Source organism: Schistocerca nitens, chromosome 1 (genome assembly GCF_023898315.1).
Source record: "Schistocerca nitens isolate TAMUIC-IGC-003100 chromosome 1, iqSchNite1.1, whole genome shotgun sequence".
Classification (NCBI taxonomy): Eukaryota; Metazoa; Arthropoda; class Insecta; order Orthoptera; family Acrididae; genus Schistocerca; species Schistocerca nitens.
In genome coordinates, this window is record NC_064614.1 from 354,417,348 (window position 1) to 354,430,882 (window position 13,535).

Below are 13,535 nucleotides of genomic sequence, written 5' to 3' on the forward strand. Positions count from 1 at the left end.
TGTATCTAATATTTTCTGGGTCTCATGAACAAATAAAGCAAGTTGGGTCTCACACGATCGCTGTTTCCGGAATCCATGTTGATTCCTACATAGTAGATTCTGGGTTTCCAAAAACGACATGATACTCGACACAGATAGAGGCTAGATTGTCTATGTGTATCACTTGGATGATGTAATGACTGCATACATATCACGTTTTCACTATCATGTCGGTGTCTGCGGTTCGTGGTCTCGCGGTAGCGTTCTCGCTTCCCGAGCAAGGGGTCCCGGGTTCGATTACCAGCGGGGACAGGGATTTTCAGCTGCCTCGAGATGACTGGGTGTTTGTGTTGTTCTCATCCTTTCATCCTCATTCATGAAAGTGGCGAGACTGGGCTGAGCAAAGGTTGGGAATTTGTATGGGCGCTGATAACCGCGCAGTTGAGCTCCCCCCAAACCAATCATCATCATCATCATCATCATCATCATCATCACTATCCTGTCGAGTCTCAAATTAAACACATTTTAAACTTATTCTTAAAGTTCTTATTGCTTGCTGCACACAAAATGGTTGTTGTCTACACCGAGCCTCATTCCAAGCAATGGTTTGGTTTTTACTTTTCTGAGGCTTTACTATATTGTCAAACACTAGCTCAAAAATATGAAACGTTACTTCCATCTGTGCTGGACCCATATTACATCAACAAGCAACATTCAGGGGCCAAAATTAGTGTAATGTAGAGCTACACAGATCAAGTAAAAGCAAACAAACCACACTACACAGTCCAATAGAGCACCTTGCCGATAGTGCTCTTTTTCAAATATCTCTACTTTCTTGGCTTGCAGTGAGATTTGACTTTGCGATACAGAACTATTTAATTTTTATTTTCAACTATTCTTCAGATGAAGGCAGTCATGACCAGGAGGTCTGAGTTGTCACCAACTTGGCGACCAGTACGAATTAAAAATAGGAAAAAAGATAATCTTCAAATCTTTAGGAGGAGGCAGCTGCACCCCCACCCCCCCACCCCCACCCCATGCCCCCTACCCTTGCATGGGACAGTAATTCCTTAGTCCAGATGGTGCTTGTCTCCAACAAAAAGTGTTGGTTGACACACAATGTTGTGGGGAGTCCATTACTTGTTATCAGAAGGCAAGCACATATGTGAAGGGTTTGTGATGTGCTTGGTGCACAATACAGCAATCCTTTCTTGTGGTAGTCAGATATGGTAGAGGTAGATGTAGATGTAGAAACTTGACAATGATGATGTCTTCCCTAATGTTCCCATACAGATCATCGTCGGACCACTGTGACATCCAAATGCTCCACAAATCTGGATATTGCAAGATTTGACCACCCGGCTAAATGGAGACCCAGAATGAGGCCCCTTACAGTCTTTGTTAGGTGCTGATAAGGCTGTCCCACATGAGTATGTGCCATCTCTTGTGTCCTTCACAGTGATCACTGAGCTTCTGAAACTGTTAGTTGCACTTATATACCCTACCAGTCCTGGTAATAGTACTGAACAAGAACAAGATTAATGCACGCTGGTGCCAATCATTGTATCAGAGAACATTACATTTCCAATCGCTTACATACATGCCAATGGTGTGTACATGTTGACATCTGACAGTGTCTTTTGAGTGCTCCACATTTTTGTCAGACACTGTAATGTGAAAGAAAATGAATGACATGGTGCAAATACAGAAAAAACAAGACAATACAAGAAAATTGTGAATTAATTTGGATCGGTGTTGTGACAGACGTGAGTAAAAAAGAAAAGTTGGAAAGAGAGGAGAATTGAGACATGAAATAAAGGAGGAGGCAGAAGAAAAAGGCATAAAGTGAGAGCTGTGTAGTTTAAATTTACTGTAGATACAGATCTACATAGTACATTGTGAAAACCAATACACACAGATATGTATTTAAATGGGCATTGCTGTAAATTGTTGTCCGATAAGAAATCTTTTCTGCAAACATTAAAAATAATCACCAGAAGCATATCAAATGAATTCGCAATTGCGAATAAGAACTACAATCAGCTGTAAAATGGAATGACAACAGTGACAATTTGTGCAGAACCAGGACTCGAACCCGCATATTGCGAGCAGTCGCCTTACCATTTGGCTACCCATGCATGACCCACGGCCAGACCCAAACTTCCGTATGTCATCAACCAAGCGTCTACGACCTGTACTCATACATCTGTCGTGTATTTTCCCATATAGGTCAGATGTTATACTTCAAAGTTGCTTGCCCAGTATCGGCAGATAAATACAATATTGCAATGCTTGTGTTATTCTGATTACGATGCAGAGTTCCTTTGGACACGCATATATGTCACCAACCATGTGCTTATGAACTATAATCGTACCTGCAATATGTATATTCCTGTACAGGTCAGACATTGTACTTGAAAGTCTCTTGCCTGGTATCAGCAGATAAATATGATATTACAGTGCCTGTGTTATTCTGATTATGATACAAAGTTCTTTTGGACATGCATGCATGCAAATAACTTTCAATTACAATGTCTGACCTGTACAGGAATATACATATTGGATACACAAGTACAGGTCGTAAACGCATGGTTGAGACATATGGAAGTTTGGGTCTGGCCATGAGGCATGCACGGATAGCCAAATGGTAAGGAGACTGCTAACGATACGTGGGAAATTTGGGTTTGAGATCCGGTCCGGCAGAAATTTTCATTGTTGTCATTCCATTCTACAGCTAATTGTAGTCCATATTCGTAATTGCAAATTCATTTGAGTTGTTTCGTAATGGTTGTGGTGTGCCTGTTCCTTTGAACATGCATGCATGCGTCGTAGTCAGAATAGCACAGGCACTGCAATATTGTATATATTGTGTAATGACAAGAAGTGATTTTCATAAGAAACTCCCACAAGTTGAATTGAAATATGAGGAGCATGTTCTTGGAATATCAGATGCATAGTACGTGAATGTAAATTTTCAGTAGACAGTGGCCAGTACATGTAATTGCAGTACTGTGTGCAAGTACGAGGGAAAGCAAATGATATGCCGTCCTTTCTTTGACTTTATGAGACTATTTCAAGAAAAAGACATTCATTTCTCTGTCCAATAGCTGCGTTACTGCGGTGCATCCTACAAGAACAAGATCTATAATAATACATGATATTCAAAAGAAAGCTGTGCACTCTTTGCAAATTTGCTACACACTACTTATATCAACCAGTTCAGACTGTAACCGACTATTCTACTGAATATTCCTAGTTTATTAAATATAAAAAATGATTGGGGTTGATTTTTCAGTATTTAAACTTATTGACAGACATAACACTAAGCAGAAAGTAGAGAGATTTTGTACAGACATTGAAGTTTAGGACTCCATTATCAGGTATGCTGTTGAAACATGAAAATGCCCTATAAACTTTAACAGAAGTGTTTGCCTCACATTAACATTGTGTGATGGCATCAGGAGTGGAATGACACTGGTGAAAATAGTCACTCTTCAACAAATGAGATAAATTTCCTGTTGGAGGTGGTCTTGCTTCAATTTTTGCTCCATTTATGTTATTGATGAGGATATTCTGAAATTAAAGTTGGATCACTAGAACAGTTTGTGGTACTGATGTTTTATGCGTAAGGAGGCTCCTCATACGTACAAGGGTGGTGCCGTAAGTACCCGACCCAACAAAGAAAACACAAAAATTTTGGAAAAAATGCATTTATTTTTCAATATAATCTCCTTTCAGCTCTGCACACTTTTCCCAGCGATGTTCAGTAAGTTTGATACCGTTTTTATAATGAGAACTGTCTAACTCCTCGAAATAGCCACTAACTGGCGACATCACATCTTCATTTGTTGAAAATCTTCGACCTCTGAGCCATTTTTTCAAGTTTGGAAACAGAAAATAATCCAAGGGAGCTAAATCTGGTGAACAGGGTGCTTAAGGTAGCAATTCAAACATTAACTCCTTAATTTTGGCCATTGCAATAACAGAATTGCGAACCAGTGCATTGTCCTGAAGAAACAACACTTTCTTCTTGGTCAAATGCAGCCATTTTTGCTTGATATCTTTGCCCAAATGTTGCAATAAGTTTACATAATACTTGCCATTGATAGTTTTTTCAAGCTACAAAATCAAAATTATCCCACGAACATCCAAAAAAACTGACGCCATGACCTTGCCTGCAGGTGAAACTGTCCTCGCCTTATTTAGAGTTGGTTCTCCAATTTGTGTCCATTGTTTTGATTGTTCTTTTGCCTCGGGAGTGAAGTGGTGGTCCCATGTTTCACCCTTGGTTATGAAACGGCACAAAAAATCAGCTTTGTTGCTGCGAAACTTTGCTAAACACTCAATTGGAACATCTTCACAAACCTTGCACACAGTTTTCTCATGTCCAAATTTTCAGATAATATGCAATGTACCATGCTTTTTGAAATGCCTAGTATGTGTGCTAGCTCGCGCACTTTCAGTCGACAATCATCCAGTGCCGCTTTGTGGATTTTCTTCACCATTTCTGGAGTCATTACCTCATTTGGTCGACCACTGCGAAGCTCGTCTTGTCAGCTCGTACGGCCTCGTTTAAACTCAACTACCCAATATTTTACTGTTGTCAATGAAGGAGCAGACTCTCCCAAAGTAGAATTCAGCTCTGCTTTAATATTGGTTGTGCTGAGGCCTTTGAAAAAAGAATATTGTATCACATAACGATGACCAATTTTCTCCATTTTCAGAAGTTCACTCGCAATGTTTCCTATTGATGGCTGCCAAACAAATACTAAACAGTGTGGTGTTTTCAGATATGAAACATATGCTTCATAGAGTGTGTACTTTCTAATCCAGAGATATTTTTCGACAACTACTGCCATCTCCTGGTCAGGCCAGGTACATATGGGACCACCCTTGTAACATATCATTTTAAAGCTGTACCTCTGACTATGGGCATAACAAAAGGTCCAGAAAGTGAAAGATTGTGTAATGGAGAGATTTGTTTGTAAAGTAAGAAATATTTATTAATGAATGCAACTTCCATCATTGTAATTCTGTCACTTAGTCATGTAGATATACAGACTGTATACTGTTAGGAGCTTTTCAATTAGCTTGAGAAACAGAGTGAAAGAAGCTTGATTTGGAAAGATCCAATCTGAAGAGAGTACATGGTAAAACGTCGTGACAATGTACACCACTTAACTTGACAATGTTCTAAAACCGTTTGCTTCAGATTATGTATCAAACAAAGTAGAGCTGACCCACAGTGATAACTTATAGTGTGATTAATTCCATTTCGTAACTAAAAGATCAAGGCAACACTTTCTTTTTATACTTATTTATATGAGGGTAGAAACACCTGCCACAGTGCTTAATTGTTAATACTGAATCTTAAGGTTCTACCCAACATACAGGTATAGACTTCTCACTGAAAAATTATTTGAAGCCACTCTGTTCGGTAGGCTGATCCTAAATATCAGTTCTTGAAATCTTATCCAGTGCAGTCCCCATCAATCAGTCTTTCCTTCTCATGCCATCCATTAAGTCTTCCCTGACCCGGCGTTTTGGGCGACGTTTCCGAACTCTACTCCTTTTACCAAACCTCACCAGTCCTTTTCCTTCACCCCTTTTCCATCCCCTTCAACCCTCCTGCCAGAAAAAGGAGCCACTGTCTCCAAAAGCTTAATACCTTTATGTATATGTTCTCCTGCCGCTGCTTGGTGAATACATTTTTTGTCTGTCCATTTACATTATATTTTCAAATATCAATTCTGTTAGAATTTTTCTGAATTGATACAAGGTATGAATGCCAGCCATGTTTCTGTGACTCTTAATGCTGTGAAAAAAAAAAAAATTGTTCACAGGGGAACTGACTACACACACAAGCTTTCTTGGTAGCAGACAGGCAGTACTGAGTTATGCAGAGTATCGTAGTGTAGGTACATTGCTGCCTGAAAGATATGATGAGACTGTTGTTCGAAGATGGGGTGTTGAAATACGTGTTGGATCACCTGTAATATCTCTTGCAATATTGGTACCAATTAATGACCAAGGTATGCTTCAAACATTATGTTTAACTGACAATGAAATGCTAGAAGAGCTCAAATTTCAGTATTGGTTTGTTTCAGTCGTTTGAATAGTGTAGCTTTTGTTTGCAGTTTAACGTATTTTTTTATAAAATTGTGTACTAAAGTAGTAGTTTATTTTATTATTTCTTATGGGAATCCATTGTACAATTACAGCACTGCTTGAAAAGCCATATTTCTTCACAGGTTCTGATAATAAGTACAAATCATTGACAGACAGTGGTCCTCTGCCTTCTCCTATATTGCTAAGAATGTGGCTGGATACAGATATTCAACCAATCTCTCCTCGTATAAATCCACAGTGTGTCCATTGGAGTACAGTGAAAGGGTATGTATGTGTTTTATTTCTTAGTTTGTTTCTTGTTTGTTCTTCATATGTATTGACTTAAATGCAGTAATGTGCTGACTTGATTAATCACTGATTCTTCATTTTTCATTTACTTGATTATATTGTGTTGTTTTGTGTCCCTTCTATGAAGGGATTAGAATAATTCTTCATCTGAGAAAACTTGTAGACCCAGAAGAACACATATAATTGTTTTGATTTGTGCATGCTTTTTTGTTTGTGTAGGTATTTGTTTTCAAATTTACTGTCACATACCATTTGTTTTTCTTTCTCTCCATGTACTTTTAACATTTCTCATATTTGGAACAGAACAGCAATAAAAAATATGCAGTTAATGTGTTAATCAGAGGACAGTATATTACAGTTACAGTAAATAGAATAGTAAAGAAATCTGCAATGATTTTCTTCTCAAATATCCAAAATTTTCTCAGTCAGTCATATATTTCAATGAAGGCTTCACTGTGTATGCAGTCATAAAAGCAATTGCATTAGATTAGATCCATGCATTCTTTTCTCTGCCAGATTCACTCTCAGTGATATCATATATTTACCAGAAAGCTATAACCTGCAGTGATAGTCCATGTTCACCTGGCAATCACATTGAAATTATGTGCTTATAATTAACCAGTTGATCCCCATATATCTAAAACATAAATTTATATCTAAAATATAAATTTAGTCTTCACTTCCATTACGCCCGTGCGTTATGTATACATAAAAAATAGCATGTTTTGAAGGAACTGCTGACTCAACACTTTGACCAGCTAACCACATCCTCCAACAAATAAATTGTACTGTTTGCTTAGTACCTCATATCATGTTGGTTTAAGTGGCACATGACATAGAACTTGTATTCAGGAGATCTGCGAATCGAAACTTTGTCTAGGCTATACAAATTTAGATTTTTTCTCAACATCGCAGAAAGAAAAATCAAGAACACCAAATTAATGTTCCATCCATTCAGTACTAAAGCGAGAATTTTTTGCCCTGGTGGTGAAAGAAAATTATTCAGTTGTTGCTTTTCGTTGGCGTTCATCAGTTGTGGAAAACCTACCAAGCACTAAACTTTCTCACAGTTAATACTTCTTGTGAAGTATAATTTAGACACCTGTTATTGACTACCAAATTATGTGCTTTCTTGACTTTTTCGTTTGCCAGTGATAATGTTTTGACATGCTCATCACGTTATTTTTCTTCTAGAAAATTATGGACTTTTTGAATTAATAACTGTTGAAAATAAACAAGCAGATTCCTTATAAACCTTTTTCCGGTTTGGTTGAATGTCCCATAATGCTGTGCATTCCAAAACAAATATTTTTCTAATGGCTTGGTGTTCAAAGTTATTAATTTGAAGGAGCCGCATGAGACACAACTACATTAAAAGCCATATAAATAAAATTTTTCTTCAGGTTGATGTCAGTTTTGATTAGTGTTGTTATGCTACTTGTACCAACATAGCAAAAACAACAGTATCCTTTCTTGGATACTGCTGTCGAGAAATGCCTGGTCATTTTTTGTCACATCCTTTGTGCAAGTATAGACTGTTCCAGTGGTACCATCATGATCTCTGATTTCTTGCCAGAAACATCATTAATTATATCGTACTACTTCCAGTAAGGTATTTTGCATAGTGAAAACAATTTTAGATAGTGAATACAGACTACTGTATTCTCTCTGCACTGTCAAATGATGATGTTATACCTAACACCAAAGTCCAGATGAAAATCTTTATGCAAACCTGATTCAGTCAACTGCCATACTTCTGTGGCTATATCCTTTTATTTATTTCATTTGCAAATTTAAACTGTGAAACTGAAACTTAAATTAATTCAGTTTATATATAACCTGTGTGACAGAGAAAGCCATGATTCCCCATCATATCTGCTTCTCTAATCTGGACTCAAGAACAATCAATGTTTGTTTTGAACTAATAGGAAGGACAGTTTAAGTAAAATAGGAATGAGTGCTCAGACTGCCTAATGAAATACAGGAAACCAAAGTTTGAGACTCTGTCTGGCAAAGTCACAACATTTCTAAGTTTATGTAATTGATATCATTTCATCTCATTGTATCATTTTTGTCTTCACTGATTCATCCTCATTACCTCCATTTATTTCATATCATTGAATTTAATTGAGTTGAAAATATTGTTGTTTTAAAATTCACTATTGTGTATGTGTTATCTGTTTTTCCCCACTATCCCATAGTTTCCACACTATTCAACAATTTCAGTTGTTCTTCTTGCATATATTGGTATCTGATTTTCCTGTTATTATTGCATTAATATTATTCATCCTATTTTTTTGATATGGTAACTGGAATATTATGTTACTTTCACAAATGCTGTCCAAAATTTTAATTTTGTCATGTCTTTTGTTTTCCATGTAGGATTGGTGAATGGTCACGATCTGGCTGTTTGACCGACGTACCTACTGACTGGACAGTTTCTATAACAAGGCCATTTCTTATTAATTGTACCTGCAATCACCTATCAATATTTGCTGTTCTTGTAGATATTGTTGATCAACAGGTAAATTTGGAAAATTAAAGTAGACCCTAGTTTCTATAAGCCCTTAACTAACATATTTAAATGCTACCACTTGTTGCTTTATGTTGTTGTTGTTGTTAGTAATAGTAATAATATTTGAACATTTCTTTCTTTTCTTGAATGGATTGTGCAGTGAACAATAATCATTTTGTTAACCACTTTCCATGGTTTACATTCTAATTTAAGAAAATCTTTTACAATCTGATATGTATATGACATACATGTAAGCAAATGAATGGTGCATCATGTGAGGCAATTACAGCTTTGCAGTAGTTTTCCACATCCATGATATTACACCACTTTTCAAACAGAAAGGGAAAGAATGGCAAACACGTATTGAAATGGCAAAGTGGAACACAGATCAGATCGTGGTAAGAGATGTGTCAGATATAATAAAAACAAAACCATTTCTCACCAAAAACTCTTAATATGAAACGAAATGGAGCAAGGAAAGCTTGAGTCAATGAAGTGAAGGAAAATTGTAATTATCAGTTATATTGTTGACAACTGGAAACCTAAATCATAAACATGATAGCAACAATAATAATACTGGATTATACAGTTCATATTTATGAGGTAGATATGTATGAATATTATGGATGAATATGGGACGTATGAATATGATGGATGAATATGGGACGTGCCTCAGTGATTGAAAAGTATAAGAAGTTGTAAAAAACTAAGTTAGAGAGAGGAGAGTGCATGAATATCCAAATACGAATAGTAACAATTCTAAGTAGAGTTTGGAGACAGATGGAATGGTAAAGACAGTTGTATATTTGCCGACAACATGTTAAGAGTGCAGGGGTCCTACACAAATTTGTGTTAGTGCTACCGATCATGGAGTACTCCCATACGGTTCTCAAACTGTAGTACACCACACAAAAAAGTTGCTTACCCAGTTTGCTTAAATTAATAGACTGGAGTTCTTGCTGACAAATTACTTTATTCTCAGATTCCATTACACGCAGTATGTCTCATGAGATGTCTCATGGCGTGTTATCATAAGATGTCTACCCAGCGACTTCAAACAGGAGACTGCCTAAAAATATACATCCAGGATTGATATTCTCTTCTTTGGCACTGTTTATTTTGAGTTCACAGATTCTTCCGTCTAGCATATTCCTTTGAGCTACAGTTGGCGTTGAAGTCTCTCTCTACATACTCTGACATCGAAACATCAGCTGCTGTGTCTCAACACTATTTGTTGGTAGTGGCAAGACACAATCAGTGCCTTGTGTACAAACCTCCCACTATAACAATAGCATGACCAATAAAATTATACACAGTCTTACTCAAATTTTCTTTGAAGTTGTCTGTCACAGTAGGTTATATCATCTGCTCGGAAAGCTTGCAGAACAAATTTACGTCTTTCCATCAAGTGAATTTAATTTCTCTTGATTTTTTTCCATTTTTTCTACAGTTTTGTATCTTTTATTTTTTGATTCAATTTTTTCCCGCTTTTAACTGGCCCTCCTGTCTTCAGGTTTCTCAGTCTTCTTTGCTTGCTCTGTTGGTATATTATTGCTGGGGCCTGGATTTCTAGGATTTTAAAAGATAGATTTTAGCCCTTTATTTTCTCGGACTAGCTCTTTTTAGATTCAAACAAACAGTTTTAGCCCTTTTGGTGTCTTTTTAATGAAAAATAAACACTAATATTAACATGGAAAGTTTTGTTATAACTTTGACACAGTTATTCTAGATCCATATGGAAAATAATATTTCTTATCCTGACCCTCGAAAAAGTGTATAAACAGTTGAGATACTTACCTGTGATGCAATATTTTCTCTTTTCATAATATTTTAACAAAAAGTTTTTTACTGAAAAATTCTTTTCATATGTTATTTGCATAAGACACACACACTTGAAATGTGTATCTGTTTGACCACAATCCCTGTCCTAACACTACAGCAAACAAGAAATTTTCTGTTACATTTGATATTGCAATACACAATTAACGACATTTCTAAGTTTTGTAAAGTGAAACTTTTTTTTCTGTAATCTCTCAGTACATTTTCGTAGGCAGAGAAAGATCTCTCTGCAGCACAAGAGATCAGTGCTGCACATTTCATCGACAGAATTGCACATATTGTAGTGATTCGAGAATTTCCACATAAATTCTAGAACCATTCGTCCTTCTAGCGTCTCAAATAAATGATATTTTAAAACTAAGTGTGAGAGAACGTACATACTGTGCAACACATGTTTATGTGTGCTGGCTGGAAAGGAGTCAGGAGCACGAGGTAGACACAACAGTACAAGTGTTTGCCGCTAGCACCACGGAAGTCGAATTGGAAGAACAAGGAGTGTTTATGTATCTTATGGTGTTTTATATCATTGATTATTGTAACGAGAAAAAAGAAGAACTGTTGATAAATTGTTAATTGTGCTTCAAGTGCTGGACTTGCTTGAAGCAAGACATGTTAATAAATTATGAGTGGTTGTTAAACCAACTCGTTTATAAATGTTAATTAAGCGTGTTTCTAAAGCTCGAAGTATGAGTGAAATACGAGAAGATGACGATATTTATATGTAGAATGCGAGAATGTTATTCTGCATAGTCCAAAACATCATTCATTAGTGAAAACATAAAGTCTGTATATGTACTGCACACGTTCTATCGTCTAAAGCGTTAGAACGTGGCGACCAGTGAAAAGGACTAAAAAAAATGGGTATTTTGAGAGGAAATCGAAGCATAAGATATGATGCGTTGCCATAGCAACCAGGTATAATAAGACAAGAGAACTGTTTCATGGAATTGGATTCGGCCTAAAAAGTTCAAATGGTGAGAATTAATAAATGCAATAAAGGAGAAGACATAAGAAAGATATTATGGTAAAAGAAAAGTGAGAAGATTTCAACGTATTAGACTAAGAAGAAATATGACGAGAATAATTCATCGAAGAAGATCCGGTGTCGGGAATAAGCGGCTCTCACCCACATCGTGGAGACGCAGATGTGGAAACCAGCCTAAGTCCGATGATACTGGCACCAGTCGCTGATCACCGGTGCTGATTCCACATACACTCACCGACACTGACACCAACATTTGACACCGCTGGCGCCAGTGCTGTTCACTGGCACTGATTACGCATCCACTGACCAGCGCAGCTAGAACTCTATACCGGGTGAGCGCAAAACGATGATTGTTTGAGTGTAAAGTTAAAAAGAAACTGTTGAATAATAGACTGTTAGTATAATTATTATACTCAGTGTAGAATTTTTTTAAATTTTTGTTTTTGTTTTTTTTAATTTTTTATTTTTATGATTACTAGATCTAAAACTAAGAGAACTATGAATAATACAAAGAGAACTGGGGAAAAACTCAGAACCAGCCATGAAAATAAAAGTGAATAAGCAGGTGCCTGACTGGTCTGAAGGAGTATATGTAATCAAAGCCCAAAGGGCAGATTCAGAGGCTTTAAGAAAAGAACTAAGTCTTAAATTAGACTCAGTAAATACTCAATTAAATAATAAATTGGATGCTCAGAATGAAACTTTAGGATTGTTAAGTGCTAAGGTAGATTCTCAAAGTAAAGACTTTAGTAATCTATGTGAAGGTATGGGAAATTTGAAGACTGAATTTGACGCTTTAACTACTAAAGTAGAAAATTTTAAAATAGATTTGAAAGAGGAATTAACTAGTTCGTTAAGCAGTCATGTAAACCAACTGTTCACTGACTTTAGTCAGACATAGAGTACCCAATTTCAAGACTTAGCTACAAAGTTAGAATTGGATGTTGAAGATAAATATAATAATGTAGAAGCTGAACTTGGTGAAAAATTAGGATCATTTCAAAGTGTATGTAATGTTACGTTTGATGCTGTAAAACATAGATTACACACTTTAAAAGAGAGTGTTGAGAAACAGGACAAGTTATTACAACTGGCCGAATCGCAAATTGCAGGCATCAATACTTGAGTAGATAACGTGGAATGAAACTGTAAAGAGAAACTAGCAACTTCAGATATGATAAATATAAGTAGCCTGGAGGAACAGGCAGAGGAAATGATAGACCGAAAAGTTGCTGCAGTAGTAATCTCTGTGAGCATATCTTCTGTTTTATCTTCTGAGTTTAGTAATATGAAGAGAGGTATGGATGAACTATGGAAAGGATTCAAATTCATCCAAGATAAATTGAGTAACTTTACCTGATGTTATGTTACCTAGTAAAGTGGTGATTGTTTTGCCACGGGAAGACTGTCACACAAAATTTAATGAGAAGTACTGGTTTGCACTTGCTCAAGTGAAGTTAATATCAGGGATCCAGGCAGAGTCACATTTATCCCTCGGGACATTAACATTCTGTGTTAACGGGCAGAGTGACTACCTTTGGATCCAGAGTTGTTTTTGGTGTTTCTTCCAAAATAGTTTTTGTGCACTGAATTCCCTTCAAATCTTATTTTTAGACTATTCACTAGTCTATTACTGAAATCTTAAACTATACTATAATTTTAGTTTGTAGGAAACCAGATATGGCAGTCAAGTAGAAAACTTAAGAGGATCACAGATTAACAGTGATCTCTAGACACGAAATGAAATGAATATTAGTGAAAAGTATAATATGCTGGTACTATTTAAACAGAGTGATGTTG

General features: G+C 36.4%; 1 protein-coding gene across 1 annotated transcript in view; it reads left to right on the forward strand.

Annotated features, from left to right (window-relative positions):
* Window positions 1–13,535, forward strand: part of LOC126247999 (protocadherin-like wing polarity protein stan) — a 368,259-nt gene that overhangs the window by 263,851 nt on the left and 90,873 nt on the right. Inside the window, exons 30-32 of the mRNA XM_049948622.1 lie at window positions 5,823–6,011; window positions 6,231–6,372; window positions 8,779–8,920. Coding sequence (XP_049804579.1) covers window positions 5,823–6,011; window positions 6,231–6,372; window positions 8,779–8,920 — 473 coding nt within the window. The remainder of the gene's footprint in view (window positions 1–5,822; window positions 6,012–6,230; window positions 6,373–8,778; window positions 8,921–13,535) is intronic.